At 43.3% G+C, this 27,503-nt stretch overlaps 1 protein-coding gene across 2 annotated transcripts in view; it reads left to right on the top strand.

Moving 5' to 3' along the window:
• Positions 1–27,503, top strand: part of WIPI2 (WD repeat domain, phosphoinositide interacting 2) — a 738,254-nt gene that overhangs the window by 522,002 nt on the left and 188,749 nt on the right. For both annotated transcript variants that reach the window (XM_075319053.1, XM_075319052.1), the window contains exon 9: positions 21,142–21,306. In XM_075319053.1, coding sequence (XP_075175168.1) covers positions 21,142–21,306 — 165 coding nt within the window. The remainder of the gene's footprint in view (positions 1–21,141; positions 21,307–27,503) is intronic.

Below are 27,503 nucleotides of genomic sequence, written 5' to 3'. Positions count from 1 at the left end.
TCGTTCCAAGCTCTCCCATTTACCCAAACAAAGGTTTCTGACCACATGTGGGGTATCGGCGCGCTCATAAGAAAGTGGGTAAAAAAGTATGAGGTCCAATTTTTGGTGTTGCCTCTTGAAAAAGTAAGAAAATTAGTGCTAAAGCAACATTTTTAGGTAAAATGTTAATTTTTATTTTTTTTCATTCCACATTACTTTAGTTCCTGTGAAGCACCTGAAGGGTTACTAAACCTCTTGGATGTGGTTTTGAGTACCTTGAGGGGTGCAGGTTTTAGAATGGTGTCACGTTTGGGTATTTTCTTTCACCTAGGCCTCTCAAAGTCACTTCAAATGGGATGTGGTCCTTAAAAAAATGGTTTTGTAAATTTTGTTTAAAAAATGGGAAATTGCTGATGAACTTTGAACCCTTCTAACTTCCTAACCCCAAAAAATGTTGTTTAAAAAATTGCGCTGATGTAAAGTAGACAAGGGGGAAATGTTATTTATTAACTATTTTGTGTGACATAACTCTCTGGTTTATGGGCATAAAAATTAAAAGTTTGAAAATTGCAAAATTTTTAATTTTTTTGTCAAATTTCCGATTTTTTTCACAAATAAAATAAAAAAATATCATCCTAAATTTACCTCTCATGAAGCCCAATATGTCACGAAAAAACAATCTCAGAATCTCCGGGATCCATTGAAGCATTCCAGAGTTATTACCTTATAAAGTGACACTGGTCAAAATTACAAAAAATGGCCTGGGCATTAAGTACAAAACTGGCTTCGTCCTTAAGGGGTTAAATGCGGATTGCACATTTTCTGTTATAATAAACCTCCTTTCAATCCAGAAATATTACTCGGTCCATCAGTTATTTAGATATATGAAACAGAAATAGCTGTTGTATAAAGAAATAAGGTTAATATTAATAGGGGTGCCCAAACTTTTTCATATGACTGTATATATGTATGATCTTACTAATCCTTACTCATCCAATATTGTATGGATAGATAAATATATAGACAATCTCTTCATTGTCTGTGGAGGATCGTCTAGGGAAGCGGAGGAATTTATTCAGTACATGAATTTTAATGAATTTAATTTGAAGTTCACTAGCAGCCTAGACACAAATTACACCAATTTCGAAGATGTTACTATGACGCCAGATAATGCTAAAGTGATCATCTCCCCATATCACAAACCCTTGGCTACTGATGCCATATTAAATGCTAGTTCATGTCATCCTCCTCACGTGGTAAGAAATATACCGGTGGAAGAACTCGTAAGAATAAAAAGAAACAGCTCTACTGACTATGTACAGAAGGGAAAGTGCCAATACATTTGAAAGTTTATCAAATTGAAATTACCCCCTTAAATTGACTCTTGATAGTTTGCTCTATAGTCAATAAAATTGATCATAAAGAATTACTATACGCAAAGACAAGAACAGAAACAATGAATCCAACATTTTCTACACAATATAGCACACAGTTTAATGAGATTACATCTATCATAAAGAAATATTTACCTGTATTAAATCAGTATCCACTTCTGAAAGACATAATTAGTAAAAATAAAATATTGAATATGTTGCTAAAAAAGCCCCTGCCCTACAAACGATGTTGTCACCTATCCTATTTTCAGACAGAGTCATTAACATCTGATACATGGTTGAATCTAACAGGATTTTTAAAGTGAGGAGCAGCACGATGTAAATGTTGTGGATACGTTTTAAAAACAAATACATTTATACACAAAACAAACAGGTTTTTCCTATACAAGTTTATAAATTGCAAAGCAAACTATGAGATTTACCGGACTAAAGGGGGCTTTACACGCAGTGATATCGCTAGCGATAGCACCCACCCCCATCGTTGTGCGTCACAGGCAAATCACTGGCCATGGCGCACAATATCGTTAGGAGCCATCACACGGACTTACCTGCCTAGCAACATCACTGTTGCCGGCGAACCACCTCCTTTCTAAGGGGGGTGGTTCGTGTGGCATCACTAAGCGGCCGCCCAATAGAAGCGGAGGGGCGGAGATGAGCGGCCGTAACATCCCTCCTTCCTCCTTCCTTCCTCATTGCTGGTGGCCGCAGGTAAGCTGTGATTCGTCGTTCCCGAGGTGTCACACATAGTGATGTGTGCTGCCTCTGGAACGATGAACAACCTCCGTCCTGCAACAATCAACGATTTTTTGAAAATGAATGACGTGTCAATGATCAACGATAAGGTGAGTATTTTTGATTATTAACGGCCGATCGTTGGTGTCACACTCAACGACGTCGCTAACGATGCCGGATGTGCGTCACGGAATCCGTGACCCCGGCGATATACCGTTAGATACGTTGTTGCGTGTGACGGGGCCTTAAGTGCACAATGTGTTTTCTGCAATATGTGGGGTGCACATTTGGTCTTTTAAAAAAAAAAAAAGTATTAGAAAACCTCTTTCAGATACATTAAATCCCACAACGTTAGGTACATCTGAAGGTTTCAAGACATTGTGCTAGAGAACACAAAGGGGATCTATCACACTTTAGGTTTACAGGAATAGAAAAGGTTACTAGACCAATACGAAGAGTTAACCATAGACGTAAGTTACTTAATTGGGAGAGCAAGTGGATTTTTACATTGGAGAGCCGCAACCAATGTGGTTTGAATAGTAGGCAGGATCTCATTGTACAATATTAGAATCTGATGTCATACTTTTAAAATGAATCTCCCAATATTGGATTTTCATACTGATTTATGGTAGTATATTTGTCTATTTATGCACCTTGTAGTATCTGATAAAAATTGGTTTGTATTTATAGTATTATTTTATTGTATTGTTAATTATGTGCTTTAGAAAGGGATCTATATTATATCACTTTATGAGCATTTCATTGATTACATTTATTTGTTTTCTACATAATTATACATGAAAAATTATATATTTTTGACCTTACAATTTAATGGTTGATAAATTTAGTATATCTATTAATTTATGATTTAGTTATTGAACATTTTTTTTACAAGCATATCAAGCCTTAAATAGTCCCGATTCACTACGGATATTGTTTTTTTGTGGTCCATATATACTTTAGTTTAAAAGTAGTCTCAAGTTTAAACATTTTTATTTCTTATCTAGTGCTAGAGGAAATCTTTTAGTTTATTTTAAAAGCACTGCTCTCAATTTTAATTTGTCGTCACAACAGGAGTTTCCAACCCCCTACTTTCTCTTTAGCTTTCAAGTAAGTTGGAATCATTATATGAATACACCTTGATGAAGGCGTAGTCTAGTAGAGACTGCTTGATCTACCGCTGTATTCAATTGTCCTGAATTTTATAACAATGGAATGTTGTGTGGTGAGCCTCTGCCCTGTCCGTGTGGATCTTGGGGAATATTTGGACAAATATCCAGACTACTAATAGATTGGTGAGTTGTATACATGGTACAAAGATATATTTTACTTGTATCAAATTGGTGAGTTGAACATTTTTTGTTTTTTCTTTGTAAACTATTAAGGATGAGAGAATGTATTCGCCACTATTCGGTATCCGATGGATAATGGGGTATTCGAGGTATTTGCTATCTGATGGCTAATATGGTATTCGCTTCGATACTTTCATTTTCATTTCTGCCTTCCTGGCTCCTTTTTCCAGCCAGTGAACACATCTGATGTTGCTTGCCCTCACAGTAACGCCGCAGCCATCTTTGTTGTGGTCTTACTGTGATTGGCTTAGCCACCCACCATCATAGGGGCTATATAAGGCTGCTACCATTTTGAGCACACATTCATTCCTGAGCTGGTGGTTTAGATAGACTGTACTGTGTGTGGGAGATCGTTTCTACAGCCAATTAATAGTCCTTCTAAGGGCTGAAGATATTTTGCATTAGCTGCTAGCGGCTGTGTAAATTGTAGACCCAGGTATAGGGACAGTGCAGTGCGTTGTTTGATATAGCATTCCTGCTGCAAAATCCAAAATAGATAGTGTGCATTATGTGCTAGCAGGTGAAGAAATCGCAGAAATAGCTATAGGGTCAGTGGTAGTGCAAGTCTTTTTTCGGTGAGATCCGTTCCGGTTTTAAACCGCAAAAAAAAAATTAATAAAAAAATCCTCTTATTAGTGCTGCATACGGTCTGTTACTGTAGTGTGTGATATAGGGAGAGCTTATTCAGAGGCAGGGAGAGATTTAAAACTGTCCTACTGTCCTGACATCTGCTACTAATAATTAACAATCCCAGCACTGCTACATCCCTTGTTTGTCTTCTACAAGGAAAAGGTATTACAACTTCCTAAAAAAGGTCCCAAAATTGACAAAACAATGGGTTCAGGTGTAGTGTATTGCCTGTCAGCAACCATCTCAATTCATACCTGCATAGTTGTGTCCTTGTGTTGGCTTCATAGCGTACATAAACTCCATAGTAAGAAAATGTAAACAACATCTGAAAACCAAAAAATGGGGAAAATCTTTGATGATCAAAAATGACCACCATGACCCCAACACTGGACAATTGGATTATTAATCCCTGGTAGAGATTCAAATATAATGAGAAAAACCATAAGAACGAGTCACTAGACAACCTTAATGCAAAAAAGTGTATAAATCTTTATTGATCAAAAATGGACAGACAATAATGTTTAAAATGAGCAATACAAAAGGTGCTGGTAAGGATACAAACAAATGGAGTTAGCACCCACTTGCTGGTAATGTGCAGAAAAACCTATATGTATAGGGCTGAGTAACACAGTGTCTGAATATAGATATATCTATGGGGCAGCACTAAATGAATGTAAAAAAAGGTAAAATTAAGTGCAGCATAGTGCAAAAGTGCAAGGCAGGATCTAACCAATATAAAGTGCTTGATGCAAAAAAAAATAATAAATACTAGCAGCACAATTGTAAACAAAGATCACAGCCCCTGACACTCAAAAGGTTACCTGTATGGCCACCAAAAGAACTAATTAGATGCAAGACACATACCCATTATATCACCTAGCCAGCAAGGGTGGGGTGCAGCTCCACTAGATCCCAACGCGTTTCGTGAGGGCTTCTTCACTGGGGGTTGCAAAGAATAGCGTGGTTCCCGAGATATATATATACCCTCATGTCTGTAATTCCATATCCAAAAAATTACGTCCGTGGCGGCGCATGCGCGGTCAGCCCCGTGTGTCGTCCGGAAGTCGCGTCAGCACTCCAGTGACTGGGTCCGGGGAGGGAAAGCCCCTTCAGATGTCATATCCGGCCCGTCACTAATAGGAGGCGTCTGCGGCGACCAGACAACGCAGGCAAAGCGCGCATGCGCACAACGTCACCAGGAGATGGAAGTATTTCCCACAAGCGCCATCTTGAGAAAGTCACTACCATAAAAGGATTATATACCGGCGCCATGATGGGAAGGTTAGAAACTGAAGAAAGACCGTAAATATTATTAGCCCGCAATAATTATAGAAAAGCAATACTAATACAATGTTAAGTGCCATAATAGGATCACAGGCACACAGATGTAACAGTACTTGTATGTATATAAACATAACATGGTTACTTACATCTACATATTATGTGGAATATGTATTCCCTGATATATAATTAAAGTCTATGCCAAATGTAACCCGATTTGGAAAATAGCAGGCAAAAATTTATAAATATCCGAAAATAAAAACATAAATGCATATAGCATTACAAAGATGTAAGTATGGGACAAAACAGCAGGCTGATGCTTGTAAGTGGTCCGATCATTCAACAGATGTATCACAGTCCATGAGGTCAGGAATACGTGAAAGAGGGGTAAAATGGAAAGATGATCCGGTGTTAAATAGCCACAGCACTAAAAATTATTAAAAAAAGGGAAAAACACACTGATTAAAAATGCAGAAAGAAAGAATAAATATTCATATAGACAGAAATGCAGAAATGACATTCTGGAGATGAAGTTATAGGAACCAAATCTAAATGCTACATCCCTTGTGTGTGTTCTACAAGGAATAAGTATTACAACTTCCTAAAAATAGTCCCAAAATTGACAAAACAATGGATTCAGGTGTAGTGTAGTGCCTGTCAGCCACCATCTAAATTCATACCAGCATAGTTGTCTCCTTGTGTTTGCTTCATAGCATACATAAACTTCATAGTACCCTACTGCTAAAAAAATAAAAAAAAAAAATTGCTGTCACAGCCTGTAGTTCTGGCTGAAGCCAAATACCATAATATATAGCATCATGGTGGTGTCTTCATGTCTTACAGAACCTACATAGTGTCCTGCGCTTATTAAAATACGGTGTCAGTGTTACCAAATTTTTAATTAATACTCTGTGTCAGTGGCTCTACTTTTGCCTGAAGGCCAATACCTTACTAGCAGGAACCTAGCTTACTTTTGGCAGCTTCATATCTTACAGAACCTACAGTGTCCTGCTCTTAATAAAACACAGTGTCAGTGTTACCAAATTTTAATTAATACTCGGTGTCAGTGGCTCTACTCCTGCCTGAAGCAAAATACTGTTTTCTGTTAGGGCTAAAAGACATTCAACAACATCTTTGCCGAGTCCTCCAAGAGGTACTTTGTCCAATAAAGGTACCTTGCGGTTTTTAGACTTACAGAAACACCTATCGTGGGAAACTATTATCACAAGTTTAACAACCTGGCATCAGTGTCGTTCCACTGCCTGTACAAAAGGTCACGTTACAGTATTCACCTTCAAATAATCAAACCAAAAAAATTGAAAAAAGAGGCAGTAATGGCTGTGGACGAGGTGCTAGTGACAGTGGTGGTAGCCCAAGCACTGTGACTGAGCCAAAGAAAAAGGTTCCTGCTTTATCTACCTCTGCCTTCCTATCCCAATTTTCTTGTCCACGTGGTAAAGCACTCTTGCGCACTGAACAGTGCGAACAGGTAACAAGTTGGCTAGCAGAAAATGCCTCTAGTTACTTGTCGAGCAGCAAAACCCAAGGGTCCAAACAGACAGACGTCAGTAGCCCACAGGCTGGCCCATCGAATCCTCAGCCTGGTCCTCCTTCCTCACAACATCAGTATTCTAAGGAAAGATATGACCCCAGAGCAGGTTACTCTGAGGAACTGTTTATGGGACCCTTTGACCTTTCTTGCCTCTCACCGTGCAATACCACCAACGCAGGTGAGGCCGTGGTGTGCAGAGATCCACAGATCTTTGAGCACCCAAGGCCAGAAAAAAGCCATGTTGTTGGCCGTGACATGCTGGGCAATCAGGTGGAAGTGTTGGAGGATAATGAGATACAGTTGCCCTCAGGTTAGCCTGAAACCTCCATTACCGAAGATGTTGACTGATCCAACATGGACGGGTGGCATGGATTGCGAGAGCAGCAGTGCAGAGGAGCATGTGCCCATAGTCCGCAAAAAGGCTGTAAGAGATAGGGTTTTGACCACTGCACATGACACCACCACCTGTGGCATCTCAGAGTCCAAGGGTCCGTGCACCACCCATGCCATCTCAGAGTCCAAGGGTCCGTGGTGCGATTGTGTGGGAGTTTTTTTCCAAGAGTCCTTCGGACCAAACTGTTGCCATTTGTCAAATCTTTCAGACCAAGCTTAGCAGAGGAAGAAATACTTCCAGCTTGGGCACCTCCACCATGAGAAACAATATGTTAGCCAAGCACACCACTAGGTTGTTGACAGCTCTAGGTGAAAAACATGATTTCCAGACTCAAAACTCTGCCACTTCCCCTGGGCTGCCTGCTTCCCAAACTGGTGTGCAAGAAGGTGGTTCTGATGCCTCCTTCTCCCAACCTGTTGTTGGCCAAACTCAATCATCAACGACCACATCTGCTTCGGTGTCCCAGCGTTATGTTCAGTTGTCCATACCACAGACCTTCGAGAAGAAGTGAAAATACCCCATTACGCACCCAAGGGCAGAAACCATAACTGCACACATTGCACGATTGATAGCCCTTGAGATGTTGCCGTATCGGTTTGTTGGAACAGAGGCTTTCTGCGACCTTTTGGCGGTGTTAGAACAGTGGTACCCTGTGCCTAGCCGCCACTATTTTTCTAGTTGTGCCGTCCCACGGTCCACATTCACGTGTCTGTAAACATCAAACGGGCTCTCACCAACGCCATAACCACAGACACGTGGACAAGCGGAAGTGGACAGGGACGCTACATCTCACTTACGGCACACTGGGTAAACCAGGTGGCGGATGGTGCAGAGTCTGAGCCAGCAATATCCCATATAATTCCCACACCCAGAATATTGGGCCCCACTTCAATCACAGTTTCAGTAGCCTCCTACACAGCAACAACTCCCTCCTCCTCCTACTCTTCATCTGGCTCTTGTGCATCCTCCTCAACATCCGTCGGTGTCCAACCGTCGAAATCATTCCCCAGCTGTGATCTCTGCAGCACTGCCTCGGCTAAGCGGCAACATGCTCTACTGAAGCTCATCTGTATCGGTGACAAATCGCACACGGCACCTGAGCTTTTGAAAGCAATAACTCAGCAGACAAATGAGTGGCTTGCACCGTTGAACCTCTGTCCAGGAATGGTAGTGTGCGATAATGGTCGTAATCTGGTGGCGGCCCACGTTGTAAATTTAGTAGCTCAGCACTTTCTCAAAAAATACCCTGGGATACCAGACCTACTTATCAAGGTACGACGTATTAGCGCCCATTTCCACAAGTCATCTCACTCTTTTGCTGGGCTGGCAGTGCTGAAGCAGTGCTTATACTTGCCTCGTCTCAGACTAATATGTGACCTCCCTACGAGATGGGGTTCAACCTATCATATGTTGGCCAGGATCCATGAGCAGCAGAGGGCAGTATGCCAATTCCAGCTGGAACATGCCCGTCAGACGCAGCTGCCAGACATAAGTACTGCATAGTGGGTGTGAATTGCAGACATTTGTCAGGTCCTAGAGAATTTTGATTACTGTACCAACATTGTGAGCAGTGTGGATAATCTTATCAGCATTACCATTACACTGATTTGTTTATTGAAACACTCTCTGAATGGTCTGACTGACCAAAGTGTTAATGCACCCGAGGTGTCTGTGGATCCAGATTTCACAATGGTTGCTAGTAATCCACACAACCTTGGCCAACAGGCTCAGGCCACCTTTGTTCAGCATGATGAGGATGATGAACAGAAATGCTTTGAAGTTGGTAACCAAGGGATTGACAACCCAAGCTTCAGGGCTGTCCAGCATAGATTGGCTTAGGAGGAGCAGGAGGAGAGAGAGACTGAGGAGGAGAGGAGGTTTAGGGAGACGGAATGTATTCTTGGCAGTGACACAGAAAGATTTCCAGTTCGGAGTCTAGGACACATGGCACAGTTCATGTCACACTGCCTTTCTCATGACTGTCGGCTAGTCCACATTTTGGCAGATAACAAATACTGGTTATGTACCTTCCTTGACCCACGCTACAAAGACAAATTCGCTTCGCTACTTGTCGAGGCAAAAAAGGATTGTACTATGGAAACCTTCAAGAGGGCTGTAGTGGACCAGTTGATGAAACGATTACCTTCAGATCATGCTGGTGTCAGAGTTAGCGTGTCATCTAACGCAACAGGATTACAAGAGAGGGTTGCGCATAGTAGGAGCAATACAGGCGGGGGACTAATGTGCCAAAACTGGTCCATTTTCCACAAACCGTCAACTCAGAACCAGATATCGGTTGGGGGAACTATGACAAGGAGGGAACAGTTAAGTAAGATGGTGAGGGACTATGTAGGTGACTGTATCAGCGTGCTTTCAGAGTCTACTGTTCCCTTTAACTATTGGGTTTCCAAGCTCAACACTTGGCTAGACCTCGCCTTATACGCTTTGGAAGTGCTAGCTTGCCCTGCTGCGAGTGTGTTGTCTGAGCATGTTTTCAGCTCAGCGGGGTCAATAATAACAGAAATTCGCAGACGACTATCCACGGAAAGTGCAAACCGTTTGACAATGATCAAAATGAACCATAGATAGTTTGCCCCAGAGTATCTCAGGCCACCTGTTAACAAGACCCAATAATAAGTGTAGCCCCAAAATTTGTATTTCTAAAGTTCATATAAGTTCCATTGTTTCTCATTCAAGACCATTTTGTCTTCTATCGTCTAATGAGACTGCATGGCTGCTGCGATGTAATTGTTTGGCCCAATCACCCAGCAATATTTTTCAAGCCTTTGTACATTATGCACTGGCACAACCATTGTCGAGGCTACACAGTCTATAACAATAGGTTAGGCAGTCTCTATTTGTGTTCATTTTTGATGCTGTGCTCCCCGGTGTGTTACACATGGCCCCCTGCGGAATCAGAATTTTTTTAAGCTCCTTGGCATGTTATGCCATGTTGCTTATCCTACCAATTTTTAAAAAAAAGCTTTTGGGAGTTCCTTCTAATGCTTTGCTACCTGGTGTCTGAACCATCACACCCTAGGGTAACAGAATGTATTAAACTCCTTGGCATGTTATGCCCTGTTGCTTATCCAACCAATTTTTTTAAAAAAAAGTTGTTGGGGGCTGTTGGGAGTACCTTGTGATGTTGTGCTACATGATGTTTGAATCATTCCCCCCTGAGGAAACTGAATTTATTAAACTACTTGGCATGTTATGCCCTGTTTCTTATCCTATCAATTTAAAAAAAAAGCTGTTGGGAGTACCATGTGCTCCAACAGGGCCATGTCCTTCCAAGACCCTGGTACACTGCCATGTGATCACAACCAGACACATGATATCCTCACAGACACACCCCTGGGTGGGAGGTATGTGGATGGTCAGTCCCGCCCATCACTTCTGACCATCTCATGAATCTAGCGCTGAAAATGTTACCAAACAGATGTACAAGTCCCAGCGAACACTCCAGGTTCATGGCAGAGGTTCTCTGCGACACTTCCCGGCCATTTCCAATATTACCGAGTGCCATCTTACAGGTTTTAAACTTAAACACCAATCCAAAGCCGTAGCAGATAAAGCACAGTATGTAAGGTGGGGAACCTCCGGCCCGCGATGACTTTTCCTGCAGTCCCTGAGCACATTTCCGGGGACCGCAGTGCTTGGGCGACAGCCGCGGCCTCACCGGCTGCTGGCCCTTTAAATCTTAATAGTGATGCGAGAATGCGCACGCTATTGCGTGCGCATACCATGAGATCCTTGCGCTGCTCAGGGCTTACCTTGTGGACGGAGTAAGCATTGCGAGTTGTCCTCCTGTCCACAGAAGAACAAGAGGAGCAGCAGCTTACTGGCCTCCCCGCTTCACTTGACTCCCGGACCTGTGAGTGACTCCTCCCCCCATGCTGTGGGGCTGCAATCAAGTTCTGTGTACCCCCTTGTAGTGTGTGTGCCAGCCCCCAGTTCTGTGAACCCCTGAGTAGTGCAGTGTGCCATCCCTCAGTGCTGTGTGCTATCCCTCAGTGCTGTGTGCCATCCCCCAGTGCTGTGTGCCAGCTACCAGTGCTGTGATTCACCGAATAGTATGTGTGCCAGCCCTCAGTGCTATGTGCCAGCCCCCAGTGCTGTGTACCCTCTAATACTGTGTGTGCCCCCCTCAGTGCTGTGTAACCCCCACTGTTGTCCAGGCCCCCCTAGTGCTGTTTGTGCCCACATAGAGCTGTCTATGCCCCCTCATGATGTCTATGATCCCTCAGTAGTGTCCGTGACTCCCAGTCTTGTCCATGCCCCCCTAGTGCTGTCTGCACCACCTAATGCTGTCTGTGCCGTCGCCTGTGCTGTCCATGCCACGGCCAGTGCTGTCTGTGTCCCCAGTCTTGTCTGTGCCCCCCTAGTGCTGTCCGTGCTGCTTTGTGATCTGTACTTCCCAGTTCTGTGTGACATCCCCCAGAAGCTGTGTACTTGCCACTGTTGTCCGTGCAACCCTATTGCTGTCTGTGCTCCCTTGGTGATATATTTGCTTCCCCAGTGATGTCTGTGCCGCCACTAGTTCTGTCCGTGCCCCCCTGTGCTATCCATGCCCCACAGTGATGTATATTCCCCAGCCTCTCCTGTAATGTATATGCCCCTCCTGTGATGTGTGTACCCCTAGCCTCTCCTGTAATTTATGCACCCAGCGTCTCCTGTAATGTCTATGCCCTGGGCCTCTCCAGACAGAGACAATCAAGGAAAAGCAGTTGTGAGAAACAATATGATCAATATCACCAAACAGCACAGCCGCACTAAAGAGAAGCAGCTCCAACCACCACAGTAGGGGTGAGTTAATTAATGTTTGACCAAATATAGCAGGGTCATTTTCAAGTTGATAATTTGGTGCGGCCCCCAAAAGTTTGTAGAAAATTCCAAATGGCCCCCGGCGGTAAAAAGGTTCTGGACCCCTGCTCTACACAGATAAGGCTTTATTTACCCAGACAAAATTTACACAGTAGTTAGAAGCTAAATATAGTAAAAACTCTAAGCCACATAAAGGAACACTCATTGTGTCCATAAAGGCAAAATACAATAACATACCTCAAATTGGATATAGCAATAGAAGTACACCTCAATTGCTGGTTATAAATTCACTAAATAATATAGAGGGCTAGATGAAGCTAGTGAATAAAGGTTGCTCATTTATTCCCAGAGGGATTAATGATTTCATAAGAAAGATCCACCTTGTTTCACGTTGTCGGATTCTCCAGTCTCCCTGTCTGGCTGACTGTGGGATAGATTCAATGACCCGGAAGGAAAAAGTATCCAATTTACCACTATGCACGTTATTTATATGTGTCGCGAGTGGTGTATCCTTGCTTGCACTTTATGCCCCCCAGATGTTCACCAATGCGGACTCATAGTTTGCGTTTTCTTTTTCCTACATAATCCAGGAGACATCGGCATGTGCATACACCACACCTGCAGTCCCACAATTTCACATAGTGTCTATTATAGAAGACAAAGGAAGAGGATCCAGTTTCCAGAATGTAATAAAATCTTCAAGCTTTATGTAAAAAATCAGTATAAAATATTGACATAATAATATATAGCAAGGATTAAAATGTAACTTTTAATGTTATCTGTCTAAAAACAATAGACCTTAATAGAATAGTAAATAAAGTGCAGTGCATAAACAAGAGTGATACAAAGGATGGATCTCACCCGGTTCTTCTCTCCCGAGCAGATGACACACCACCGGAACAGACCACAGGCGGAAGAGGGCAAAATCAGACAAAAGGGGAGGGAACGATAATTTCAATAATTAGGGAGGAATCAGTTTAATTAGGGAAACACATGTGCTGACACCGGGTAGATAATACACAGAGGAACATAGGTACATTTACAACAAATATATATACAAACAATTCATACACTTAAAAAAAATATGAAATCAAGAATAAATAGATAAAATGTTCATGTAATCATTATCTACCTGGATCAATAATGAAACATAACATCTCGTCTTAAAGGGGTTATCCGGCTTCTTTGACTTTTTTTTTTTTATTTCCCTATTGGGCTACATTGGGGCAGGTAAGTAGATAGAGACCACTTACCTGCCCTGCTGTCAGCCCCTCTCCCCCGGCTCAGAGAGGTCATGTGACCGCTCCTGCCGCGATTTTGCTGCTTCCGGTCATTTCATGTCAACATGGGCAGGACCATGTTGACATGCAAATGTGGAACAGCATGTCACCTCCCTGCTGGGCTGTACAGTGCGGGGAGTCACCGCCCCCTCCCCTGCACCCTCCCACACATTCCCCCGCACCTCTTTTACTCTCCAGTAACCTCCCCCTGCACTGCTGTGAGGTCCATGACCTGGGGACGGGGCCTGGCGGCAGCTGCCATGGTGTCAGCTCCAGCACCGGGCCCCCTGCCCAGGATCACACATTCAAATGTACCGGCATCACAGATCACAGATGCCGGTACATTTGAAAGTGCTGATGAGAAGCAGCGCAGCGCTGCATCTCATCACTGTCCCTCCGGCTGTCTGTGCTCTCTTCAGCACAGCGGTGACGTCACTACTGTGCTGATATGTCCAGAGCACAGACAGCTGGCGAACGTGCAGGAGCAGCGGGGACCGAGGACGGGTGTGCACTCCCTACATGTGTTCCCTATGGGGGGGGGTGCGCAGAGCCATATGTGTGCGTGTGCAGAGCCATATGTGTGCGTGTGCAGAGCCATATGTGTGCGGTGCAGAGCCATATATGTGCGTGTGCGGTGCAGAGCCATATGTGTGTGTGTGTGCAGAGCCATATGTGTGCGTGTGTAGAGCCATATGTGTGCGTGTGCAGAGCCATGTGTGTGTGTGCAGAGCCATATGTGTGCAGGGCTATATGTGTGCAGAGCCATATGTGTGCGTGTGCAGAGCCATATGTGTGCGTGTGCGGTGCAGAGCCATATGTGTGCGTGTGCGGTACAGAGCCACATGTGTGCGGTGCAGAGCCATATGTGTGCGTGTGCGGTGCAGAGCCATATGTGTGCGTGTGCAGAGCCATATGTGTGCGTGTGCGTGTGCAGAGCCATATGTGTGCGTGTGCAGAGCCATATGTGTGCGTGTGCAGAGCCATATGTGTGCGTGTGCAGAGCCATATGTGTGCGTGCGCAGAGCCATATGTGTGCGTGTGCAGAGCCATATGTGTGCGTGTGCAGAGCCATGTGTGCGTGTGCAGAGCCATGTGTGCGTGTGCAGAGCCATATGTGTGCGTGTGCAGAGCCATATGTGTGCGTGTGCAGAGCCATATGTGTGCGTGTGCAGAGCCATATGTGTGCGTGTGCGGTGCAGAGCCATATGTGTGCGTGTGCGGTACATAGCCATATGTGTGCGGTGCAGAGCCATATGTGTGCGGTGCAGAGCCATATGTGTGCGTGTGCAGAGCCATATGTGTGCGTGTGCAGAGCCATATGTGTGCGTGTGCGGTACAGAGCCTTGTGTGCGTGTGCAGAGCCATATGTGTGTGTGCAGAGCCATATGTGTGCGTGCGCGGTGCAGAGCCATATGTGTGCATTGCAGAGCCATGCGTGTGCGGTGCAGAGCCATATGTGTGCGTGTGCGGTGCAGAGCCATATGTGTGCGTGTGCGGTGCAGAGCCATATGTGTACGTGTGCGGTACAGAGCCATATGTGTGCGGTGCAGAGCCATATGTGTGCGTGTGCAGAGCCATATGTGTGCGTGTGCGGTGCAGAGCCATATGTGTGCGGTGCAGAGCCATATGTGTACGTGTGCGGTACAGAGCCATATGTGTGCGGTGCAGAGCCATATGTGTGCGTGTGCAGAGCCATATGTGTGCGTGTGCGGTACAGAGCCATATGTGTGCGTGTGCAGAGCCATATGTGTGCGTGTGCGGTGCAGAGCCATATGTGTGCATGTGCGGTGCAGAGCCATATGTGTGCGTATGCGGTGCAGAGCCATATGTGTGTGGTGCAGAGCCATATGTGTGCATGTGCGGTGCAGAGCCATATGTGTGCGTGTGCGGTACAGAGCCATATGTGTGCATGTGCGGTGCAGAGCCATATGTGTGCGGTACAGAGCCATATGTGTGCGTGTGCGGTACAGAGCCATATGTGTGTGGTGCAGAGCATACGTGTGCGGTGCAGAGCCATATGTGTGCGTGTGCGGTGCAGAGCCCGATGTGGGGCTGTTATTTGCAATGCTGTAGTGATATCAGGTCAGGTGCTGGGGAAGAATACTGACAAGGAATGTGTGTACAGGGGGCGGGCAGGGGGCGAGGCTGGACACTGGGGTGGGTGGTGACAGCTCTGACTGAGGTTTTGCACAGGAAGTGGTCATGTTTGCTGGATCTGAATGTAAACAAGAGCTGCAGAGAATAAAGGGATAATTCAAGAGGAACAAAAGTTAGAAAACAAAAAATAACAATGTAGGTGTGATTTATATGACAATACAGCACAGATAAACTCAAAAATTTTTTTTTAAGCTAATGTCTGACAACTCCTTTAAGTTGAGACCATTAGGCATTCGCGTTCCTAGATGAAAGATCCAAAAAGCCTCACCAGTTAAGACCTGATGCTGGATGTCACCACCGCGAGGAGAAATTTTAACCCTTTCTATACCGAATATACGCAAGGAATTAGTATTACAGTTATACTGAAGAACAAAATGCTTAGATGCCGCAGAAAGATGCCTGTTTGTGATAGTGGCACGTTGTGAGATATGAATATCTCTAATGTGTTCATTAATTCATACTTTAAGTTTCCTTGTTGTACAACCTATGTAAAGTAAATTGCAACTAGTGCATTTAATACAATAAACATTAGTTGTATTACAATTAATGTACTTTCATATAGGATGTATGGTAGTTTCACTGGCATTAGAAAAAGATACGCAAGGCATGGCAAATTCACACGTGTGGCAACGGGGGGGGGGGGTTTCCACACCTAAAAAAAACCTTATTGTTAAAGCTACATGTGGATAGATCTATTTTTAACAAAAACTGGGTGAAAGGATGTTACCTAAAGAGGGAGCTTTTTTTGCAACCACAGTACAGCCTGACTGTAATAAAGACGCAAGAATGGGATCCTCATTCAAAATTGGTAAGCAACGATTAATAATTTTTTTAATGTAATTAAACTGTGTGCTATATTGTAAGGACACAATTAATTTATTTTGTGTTTCTGATAAAATATTTGGAGAATTAATTACTGTATTTTTTCGGACTATAAGATGCCCCGGACCATAAGACGCACCCTCGTTTCAGAGGAGGAAAATAAAATTTTAAGCAAAAAATGTGGTCATGACACACTATTATGAGGCGAGGATCTGCTGCTGACACTGTTAGGGGGGTAATGTCCCGAAATTCTCTACTAAGATACCCCATCCTGATAATGATCCTCCTGCCTTGTCTATGATCCCCATCCTTGTATATATGTCCCTCATCCTGCTATATACCCCCAGCCTGCTATATACCCCCATCCTGGTATATGGCCTGCATCCTGTGGATCACAAAAAATAAACGTTTATACTCCCCTTTCCTCATTCCAGCAGCATCGCTCGTCTTCCTGTCTGTGCCAGCAGCAGCGCTGCTGACCTGTGTGGAGCCAGTCACCGTTCCCTGCAGCATCGCAATGACCTCCTGTCTGCCTGCCCGCTGATGTGTGTGGAGAGTGGTGCACACAGCGATGACATCATCGCTGTGCGCACCGCTCTCCACATATATCAGCGGGCCGGCAGACAGGAGGACATTGCGATGCTGCAGGGAACGGTGACCGGTGAGTATACCGTACTTATTCACTGCCCCCGCGCTGATGATGATGCATTGGGGGCAGTGAATACAGCCACACATGATCACTCCAAGCTGTAGTTGCCAGGAGTGATTACGCGGGCCGGCTGTCATGCGTGCATCCCTCGCCTATCATCCCGTCCATTTGTCAGCGCCGGCTTCAGCGCTGAGAGATGATGGACGGGAGGATGCATGCATATGAAATGAGCGGGCCCACCGTGGTCACGGTAGGCGCTGCTACAGCCTGCTCATGCAGCCGATGACCCGCTCCACCGCAGCACCCTCATTCCCTGCAGCCATGCCCTACATTCAGACTATCAGATGCTTTCCTCAGCATTTCGGGGAAAAAAGTGTGTCTTATAGTCCGAAAAATACGGTAAATTATTGTGTTTTTTTTTCTTTGCTAGTATTCTGCGTACTCTTTGAAGTGTCCAAGGAGGGTAACCCCTTGTGTGTAATCTAGCTTCAGTCAATGCCATTTCATTGTTATAGGTGGAAGGTTTGCTACAATTGCAGAGAACCCTAGTGAATTCACCCACCGGTATGGTTTTGATCGTGTGATCAGGATGCATACTATCAGCATGCAAAATGTTATTACCGGCTAAGGGTTTACGGTAAATAGATGTTGAAATGGTTTGATCAGGAATACCAGTAAGTGTCAAGTCCAAAATTGAATTGATTATTGTTTAAATCTAATATATAAAGCTGAATGTGTGTGTGTGTGTGTGTGTATATGTGTATATGTATGTGTGTATGTCCGGGATTGGCATCTGCACCGTCGCAGCTACAGCCACAAAATTTTGCACACTCACGCTTCTGGACCCCAAGAGCGTCATAGGCTATGTTTTGAGGGGAAATTTTAACCCCGCGCTTTACAGTTATTCACCAAAAAACGTGCCTCCATTAAAGCGAATGGAGCTGGGAGCCACAGTGCAGCCAGAACTTCAGAAGAATGCGCATCCACGCCCTTATATGGAATGTTGGCGTGTCACAATGCAGCCAGGGAAAGAGACAGACACAGACAGGGTAAGAAACAGACACAAAGAGACAGACAAAGAGACAGACTGACAGGGAAAGAGAGAGACAGGTTAAGAGATGGACACAGACAAAGAGACAGACACAGGGAAACAGACAGACAGGGAAAGAGAGGGAAAGAGACAGACAGGGAAAGAGACAAACAGGGAAAGTGACAGATAGACAGACAAGGAAAGAGATAGATAGACAGACAGGGAAAGAGATTGAGACAGATGGAGAAGAAGACAGAGACAATCAGAGACAGACAGGGAAAGAGACAGACAGACAGACAAAGAGAGAGAGAGACAGGTAAAGAGACAGACAGACAAAGATAGAGAGAGAGACAGAGAGATATATATACAGAGGGGGAGACAGACAGAGAATGGGAGAGAAACAGAGAGACAGTTACTATGCCAGGCATTAATATATTCTATTTATACATTCTATCCCGGGAATGTTAATACATTCTATTTTGTTAACAGCAGTTATTAACCCGGGGAAAGAGGCAGACACAGACAGGGTAAGAAACAGATATAGACAGGGTAAGAGACAGACACAAAAAGACAGACACAGACAAAGAGACAGACTGACAGGGAAAGAGACAGACACAGACAAAGAGACAGAGACAGACACAGGGAAACAGACAGACAGGGGAAGAAAGGGAAAGAGACAGACAGGGAAAGAGAGGGAAAGAGACAGGGAAAGAAACAGACAGGGAAAGTGACAGAGATAGACAGACAGGGAAAGAGATTGAGACAGACAGGGAAAGAGACAGACAGACAAAGAGATAAAGAGAGAGAGACAGAGAGATATATACAGAGGGGGAGACAGACAGAGAATGGGAGAGAAACAGAGAGACAGTTACTATCCCGGGCGTTAATACATTCTATTTATACATTCTATCCCGGGAATGTTAATACATTCTATTTTGTTAACAACAGTTATTAACCCGGGCGAAGCCGGGTAGTACAGCTAGTAATTAATAAAATGGGGAATGGATGAAATGGGGCCATTCCATATGAACAATTGATCGTCGATAAATCTGCCATACCAATGGTTGAATTGACAAACAGGGTTCTCGACACAATACAAAAATTTTACCTCCTAAAAAGCCATTACCAAATTAGCGATTGAGGGTGAAAATTTGGCACCGTGGTACTGTAAATAAAACTGTTTGTTGAGTACAAAAAAATGTGTTCCATTTAGAATTGTGCCACTTGAATAATGTAATTTTGAAAGGTAGAGGAAAAGGAGCTGTATTTTTTAGATGAAAAATTAAAGCTTGAATAGCAATGAACAATGGAATGGAAGTATACAACGAAATAACATCGCAACTAAGCCAAATGTTATCTGAATGCCAAATTTTGTTAGAGAATTGATGAAGTATGACGATGTTGTCTTTAATGTAACCTGGTGTTCTGTGTGTGTGTAAGTGATTGCAAAATATAATCTAGTCATTCACCTAAATGTTCATTAGATGACCCAATTCCTGAAACTATTGGTCTAATAGGGGGAGATGCTATTCCCTTATGTGTTTTAGGTAAGGCATGTAGAGTTGGAATAATAAGATGTTGCACAATTAAATTGTATTTTTGTTTTTTGTAATGAAGCCTAAATGTAAGCCTTCCTCTATTAATTGGGTGACCAAAAGAGAAAATTTCTTAGTTGGATCAGAGGATAATTTCATGTATACGGTGGGGTTATTGAGCATGGACTCCATCTGGGTACAATAAGCCAGTGAGTCCATAACTACAACGACACCACCTTTTGTACAACATCCTAATCAATAAATCGGTCATTTTTTCAAGATCTTGTAATGTTTTTCTTAATCTCAAAGGCAAATTATGCTTGGTGGGAAGAGTGCGAACGCTGTCATGAAGTTTTTTGAAATCTTGTTCCACTAAACGCTGAAATCTATCCATACATTCAACACGTAAACCCACAAAGCTTCTCATAGCCAGATCAGACACCCCATACTTTGCACTCACGAGGGGCAAGCACCCCGAAACACCGTGTGTGCAAATTGGGATTCTGATCTGGCATATATATCCTAAGTTATTTGTAAAGGATTGTTAAAAATCCACATTTTAGCTTTTAGGATCGCTACTTCCAATAGGTGGCGCTGCGCTAGAGTTTGTCTCCTGTCCTGGAGAGAAAATTTGAATATTTTGCAAAGGGGCATGGCACCTATAAGTCCCCTTACTAGCATCCAGTCAGACTGGCTTGCAAAGTCTCCATAAGAAGAATAGTGTTCCCCCGTAGGATAAAATGAGGGATTTTTAGGAAAAAATGAATGTTGAAACTAATGTTTATTGTATTAAATGCACTAGTTGCAATTTACTTTACATTATATAACTTTAAAAAGAAAATCAAAATTCATGAAGGGGTAAAAAAAGCCATGGTGATTTGTTAATTAATAAAAAACAAAACACACATACCCCTTTCCTGTTCTGTTGTTGCTTAATTCTACGCCCCCGAAGTAAAGGCAGTATATCCGCTATAGCAATTTATTTATATTATCTTATGGTTAGAGAAAAGTATACACAGGTAGATCGCCTTTGTTGTAGCTGTTCTGTTTTGTCACAAGTCAGCTTATGGGATCACCAGTGAGGTCCTCTGAATTAGGCCTCTTTAGACCTAATCATGATCGAGCGCTCGGAGAAAAAGACCTGCATTCATGTGAGCATGATCAGTTTTCTGTTTATTTAGCTAAGGTACAGTTTATTTATACCATTTACAGATCAATTTGATATTGCAAAAAAGGCTTCTAGCTGGACTTTACAAGTTGCTCATATGACCTTTTAAGTTTTAGCAAAACAAAAAAATGTAGAGACATGCCTATGAGATAAGAAGAAGATAAGAAGAACATTTAGAGACAATAATAATCCTTGAGCTTGTCTCTTATTCTGAAGGCTCCATGACTACGAACTACCACCAGATATATTTACTAATGAAATAAAATATCTTTAATAAAGAAATAGAGAAACTATTAACCCTTCTATATCACCTTTAAAAATGTTTTTGATACTTACAGCAAGTATCTTTTTTTGCTTTATAGGCCTGCAGAAGAACCAACCACCTGGACGAGTTACTTTGGAAAAGTTATTATGGCTTCCACCAGTTATTTGCCTTCTCAAGTAACTGAAATGTTCAACCAGGGCAGAGCTTTTGCAACTGTTCGTTTGCCTTTCTGTGGTCACAGGAACATCTGTTCATTGGCAATGTAATTTTACATTTATTTTTGTTTTAAACTATTAATAGAACTGATGTTTGGTTTTTTTGTTTTGCTATATTTTTGCTTTATCTTTATTGCAGTGTGTAAAGCAGTGTATAAAGCAATTTCCCTATAAAAAAAAAATCTAGCATTACTAAATTGCACTCTTATTTTTTTAATAATTTTTCCCAGTCATGGGGTGACAGGGTATAACAGGAGTCGGGGCTCCTAGACTAGCCCTCAGGCTAGGGAGCCCTAACTGTACCTACTCCCAGAGCGAAGTCTAATGGTGAGGAAGCCTGGGACGCCTTTCTTACCCTGCTTCTGGCTAGCATTGATCTAACACCCTCTCTCCCCCACCACATGGGAGAACCGGGACAGGAGTGGCGAACCCACAGATATGGACAAATGGTGAAACCAAAACTCAATCACACAGCTATCACACATTGCGATATAAGGCAATACGTGATCAGGAGTTAATAAAGAGCAGGGAGGAAATAACCAGGTGACGAGTATAGAGCCAAACACCGTGTGACCATACCCTTCCCTCCATGAGGGACCTCTCGACCCTCAGGACCAGGTCTTTTCAGATAACAGCAATGAAAAGCTCTAATTAGAAGCTCCACATTGATATTGGAGGCAGGTACCCAAGTTCTCTCCTTAGGACCATAACCCTGCCAGTGAACCAGCTACTGTAAAAAACAATGAATGACCCAATAATCTATAATCCTCAATATCTGAAACTCCAGGGATCCATCAACTAAGACCAGAGGTGGAGGGGTGGGAAGAGGAGTTCCCAAACCCACAGATTTCTTTAATAGAGATTTGTGGAAACCATTATGTCTTTTACATGAAGCTTGGAAAGCCAATGGATTGATAACAGCAGTAATTTTGGCTGGACCGATGAACTGAGGTCCTGACTTAAATGACAATACTTTAAGCCTAATGTTTCTAGTGGCCAACCACTCCAGATCACCCATACAAAGATCTGGACCAGACACACACACACACATTTATACTTAGAGTCCATGTTATGCAAGTGCTTCTGAACCTTTTCCTATTTTGACGATACCTTAAAGCCCAATAGGTCCTTTTCAGGTACAGGTTTTCAGACAAGTTCCCCTTAAGAAAAGTGGAGAAATGGGGATGTTGACCATAGATACAAAACAAAGGGGATATACCAGAGGACTCAAAGGGACGATTGATACCAGACTCTGTCAGAGGAAGGAACGAGGACCAATCCTCCTGATTAGCCAAAACAGGGCAAATACTGCTCTAAGTTCTGATTCATACACTCTGTTTACCCATTAGACTGCAGATGCAATGCCAACAAGTATGACAGTTAAATCCCTAAGCAAGAGCAGAAAGACCTCCAAAAATTGGCAATAATTTGAGTACCGCTATCAGAAACATTATCAGGTGGGGCTCCGTGGAGTCTGACAATTTCATGTATAAATACCTCAGGTAAAGTTTTAGCAGTGAGTAAAGATCGTAAGGCGATAAAATGTGTCATTTTGGAAAACATAGCCAACCCAACCAAAATGACCGTATTACCAGCAGAGGATGGAATAATAATAATTTTTATTTCTATAGCGGCAACATATTCCGCATCGCTTTACAATTCAGAGGGGACATTTACAGACAATATGAGACAATACAAAATTACAAAATTAAGATACCAAGAGGAGTGAGGGCCCTGCTCGTAAGCTTACAGTCTATGAGGAAATAGGGGAGGCACAAAAGGTGAATGGGGGAGGGGCCCGGGAGAGGAGAGAAACGCTTGTCATATATGGTCCAGCCATCGATTTAATAGTGGATTTAAAACCAGCTGCGTGGACCGATCACCAGCCAGAATTTATACAGGTACAGAGTGTAAAAAGTACATGAAGAGGAATGAAATCAGAAGATACAGGGGACAAGAATTGGAATTAAATTGTATGAAGGGCAGAAAGGGACTAGATTAGATCAGGGTGGTGAGGTGATAGGCTAGTCTAAAGAAATGCGTTTTTATGGCCCGCTTAAAAGTGTGGTTGTTGGGAAATAATTGGATTGTTCTTGGTAGTGTGCTACAGAGCATAGGCGCAGCTCGTGAGAAATCTTGAACACTTGAGTTTGAGGTTCGAATTGTTGAGTATGTCAGTCTTAGGTCATTAACAGAGCGGAGGGCATGAGTGGGGTGATAGACAGAGATTTAGGGTGGTGCGGAACTGTGGAGAGCTTTGTGAGTGAGAGTGATAAGTTTATGTTGGATTCTGTAGTGGATAGGCAACCAGTGCAATGACTGGCACACAGCAGAAGCAGAGGGGAGAGTTTAGTAACAGGGAGACCAATTAGTATAGAATTACAATAATCCAGGCGAGAATGAATGAGAGCGACAGTAAGAGTTTTTGCAGAGTCAACGGTAAGAAAAGGACAAATACTAGAGATGTTTTTGAGGTGGAATTGACATGAACGAGCGAGAAAACGAATATGGGGAGTGAAGGAGAGATCGGAGTCAAATATAACCCCAAGACATCAGGTGTGCTGCTGGGGCGTAATGGTAGAACCACACTCAGAAATGGCAATATTGGGTTTCAGAAGGTTGGAGGAGGAAGGAAACATGAGGAGTTCAGTTTTTGACATGTTCAGTTTTAGATAGAGGTAGCACATGATGTTGGAGACGGCGGACTGACAATCGATAGTATTTTGTAATAATGTAGGGGTGATGTCAGGTGAAAATGTGTACAGTTGGGTGTCATCAGCATAGAGATCGTACTAGAAACCAAATCTGCTGATCGTTTGTATAATAGGGGCAGTCTATAGAGAGAAAAGGAGGGTGCCTAGGACCGACCCTGAGGAACCCCGACTGTAAGGGGAAGAGGAGAGGAAGAGGAGCTGGCAAAAGATATAGTGAATGAACGGTCAGAGAGATAAGAGGAAAACCAAGAAAGAACGGTGTCCTTGAGCCCGATAGAGCAGAGCATAGTGAGGAGGAGCTGGTGATCCAGAGTATCAAATGTAGCAGAGAGATCCAGGAGAATCAGCAGGGAGTAGTGACCATTAGATTTAGCTATTAGTAGATCATTAGAGACTTTAGTAAGAGCAGTTTCAGTAGAGTGCAAAAAGCAGAAACCAGATTGTAAAGGGTCAAGAAGAGAATTATCTGGCAGATAGCGGATTAAACGGGAGTGGACCAACCGTACCAATAGTTTGGAGATGAAGGGAAGATTAGAGACAGGTCTGTAGTTAGCGGCACAATTTTGGTCCAGGGATGGTTTTTAAGTAATGGGTGTATGCTGGCATGTTTGAAGGAGGAGGGAAAGACACCAGAGGAGAGAGATTGAATATTTTAGTTAGGTGAGTGGTGACAGCTGGGGGTGACAGATTTAAGGAGATGTGAGGGAATAGGGTCACTGGTGCAGGTAGTAGGGCAAGAAAATGTGAGGGCCTAGTAACTTTTTCTGTGACTGGATCAAAGAGTGAAAGTGATCTAGATGAAGTGTAGGAATGCAGACAATGTGTGGTGTTATGAGGCTGTGAGGAATTTCCTGTAGTATATAGTCATTTTTTTCTTTAAAATAATTGGCCAGGTTGTCTGCGCTGAGGTTGGTGGTTGGGGCCAGAACTCTTGGTCCGAAGAGGCAATGGAAAGTATCAAAGAGTCGTTTAGGATTATTGGCTAGAGAGGTGATGAAGGGTGTTAAAGTACGCTTATTTGGAGAGGTGAAGGGCAGTATTGTATGTTTTGATCATAAGCTTATAATGGATGAAATCTTCAGCTAGATTGGATTTTCTCCACAGACGTTAAGCGCACCTGGAGCACCGCTGGAGAAAGCGTGTTTGCAACGTGTGCCAGGGCAGCTGCTGTCTGCACCGAGTTGCTCTGCGTATAGCAGGGGCAGCTTCATCCAGGGCGCTCTGCAGGGTTTCATTATAATGTTTTACAGCAGAGTCAGGACATGAGAGGGAGGATATTGGGCCCAATGATGACTGCAACTTCTTCAGAAATTTCTGGGTGTTAATGGCGTGTATATTCCTATATGGGAGGTAAGTGGGGGTGTCCTGAGTGGGTTGACAGCTCTTGACCAAGAATGAAAGAAGGTTGTGGTCAGAGAGTGGGAGGGGGCAGTTAGTAAAATCATTCACTGAGCAGAGGCGGGATAAGACCAGCGTATTCCCACCTTCATGTGTAGGAGAGTTAGTTGTGAAAGGCCAAGAGAGGAGGTTTAATGATAAAAGATGAGCAGCAGCTGGGGAGAGGGGATCATCAATAGGGATGTTAAAGTTCCCCATGACAAGAGTGGAAAGGTCACAGACTAGGAAATGTGGAAGCCAGGTGGCAAAATGATCCAAGAACTGACGGGTTGGACCTGGAGGGTGATACACAACTGCTACTTGCAGGGAGAAGGGTCTGTAAAGCCTAACAGTGTAGACCTCAAAAGAAGGGAAAATAAGTGAGGGGACAGGAAGAATTACCTAAGAAGTGCAGTTTGGGGAACGCAGCAAACCAACATCTCGACCTGATCTGTTGTCAAATCTAGGGGTGTGAAAAATTGTAGGCCACCATCTGAGAGAGCAGCAGCAGCGGTGGTGTCTTACTGCTGATACTAGGTCTCAGTAAGAGCCAAGAAGGTAAGGGAATTGGAAAGGAATAAATCATGGTTGAAGGAGAGTTTGTTACACGCTGAGAGTGAGTTCCAAAGGGGAAATTAAAGCAGACAGAAGGCATGCAAGGAATATTAATAAGATTTAGGGGTTTTCTGAGTATGCCAAGGGAAGGAATTGAACTTCCTTTTATAAGAATATTATAAGAAGGGCCTGGATTAGGTGCAATATCCCCTGCTAAAAGGAGGAGAATATAGAGTGAGCATGTGGTTAAGAGATTTATGAGAGTGTCTATTACGTTGCATGGTGGGAGTGAATGGATCTGGATGGTTTATATTATAGAAAAGAGCGTGAGAACAGTACATAGGAGAGGGGAGGAGAGAGGGACTGATGTGGTAGGAGTGCACTGGGTGTGTGAAAGGGTGGTAGAAATGAGGGATTGAAGCAGATAGCATATAAATGATACAAATACATAGGAAGGAAACATTTTGCAATACATAAAAACTTGGAGCAAGTTTGTTTGATTGTCTTGCATGCCTTACCTGTCTCCTGCCCTGTATAACTGCCATGAATAACTGCTGTGCACTTAAAATCAGCACTTGTTTGAAATCTGCACAAATGCCTCCAACACAAATGCTTCCCCTTAGCTAGATTTACTTATTTAGGAAAGTTTGTGCTTAAACCTGGGTCAATTTAGCTTGTTAATCAGCTAACTTTAGACAAAAAAGGCAATAAGTTGCAATAACAATAAACATGCTTGAATGCTAGCAGGATCATAAACCTCATGAGCAAGTGAGATAAGATTTCAACATCCAAGAACAAGCTCAGTTAGAACTAATGATATATACCATTTTATTGCTATAAGCAGAAAGCAGAGTTAGAATGCAGCAGATGAGAGGAGATGAGTTGATCATCTATTCAATTTCATTGCTTTAAGCAAGATATAAAAGGAAGATCCATAATAAAATACATGGAGGAAATGTCCATCCAAGGTTTGCTAGGGACTCTCAATGGCCGCAGACCACCTGACAGATGAGTGTGATGCCTTATAACGTAAACAGGTTGAACACGCATACATATAAGACACCACATCCCTCTGGATTTTGGGCCACTACAAACAACACAATAAGAGATCCATGGTCATTCACCCCAGCCAGGGTAGAATCGTGATTTTCCTGAAGGCAAAGATTCAAAGAAACTAATAACTTGTTAGCTGGGACCTCAGAAGGTGCTTCATGCTCGGCTGCCACAATCTCAGATTCAACCTCCGTACTGAGTGCCGACACCATCGCTCCCTTTTGCAGGATGGGCACAGATTCTTCAAAAGGTTCCCATCCAGAAAACACCTGGACAATGCATCAGCCTTAGTGTTTTTAGATACTGGATGATAAGCTAATGAAAAAATTAAGCCTATTAAAAATTAAAGACCACACAGATTTCCATAGCACACAGTAAATCACCAGTAACAGTAACACAATAGCACATGGACCATGTTAGTGAAAGTTATAGTCATCATGGCGAGACATATTCCTCCTCCTTAAAAAGGTGGGGAGTACTTGTGATGGGTCTTCCACAACATGTGATCCAAAATTTAACTAGCAGGCTTGCAGAAATTAACTCCT

This window comes from Anomaloglossus baeobatrachus, chromosome 7 (assembly GCF_048569485.1).
Source record: "Anomaloglossus baeobatrachus isolate aAnoBae1 chromosome 7, aAnoBae1.hap1, whole genome shotgun sequence".
NCBI classification, from domain to species: Eukaryota; Metazoa; Chordata; class Amphibia; order Anura; family Aromobatidae; genus Anomaloglossus; species Anomaloglossus baeobatrachus.
The sequence above is the reverse complement of the archived record's forward strand: the minus strand, read 5'-3'. Positions and strand labels throughout refer to the sequence as shown.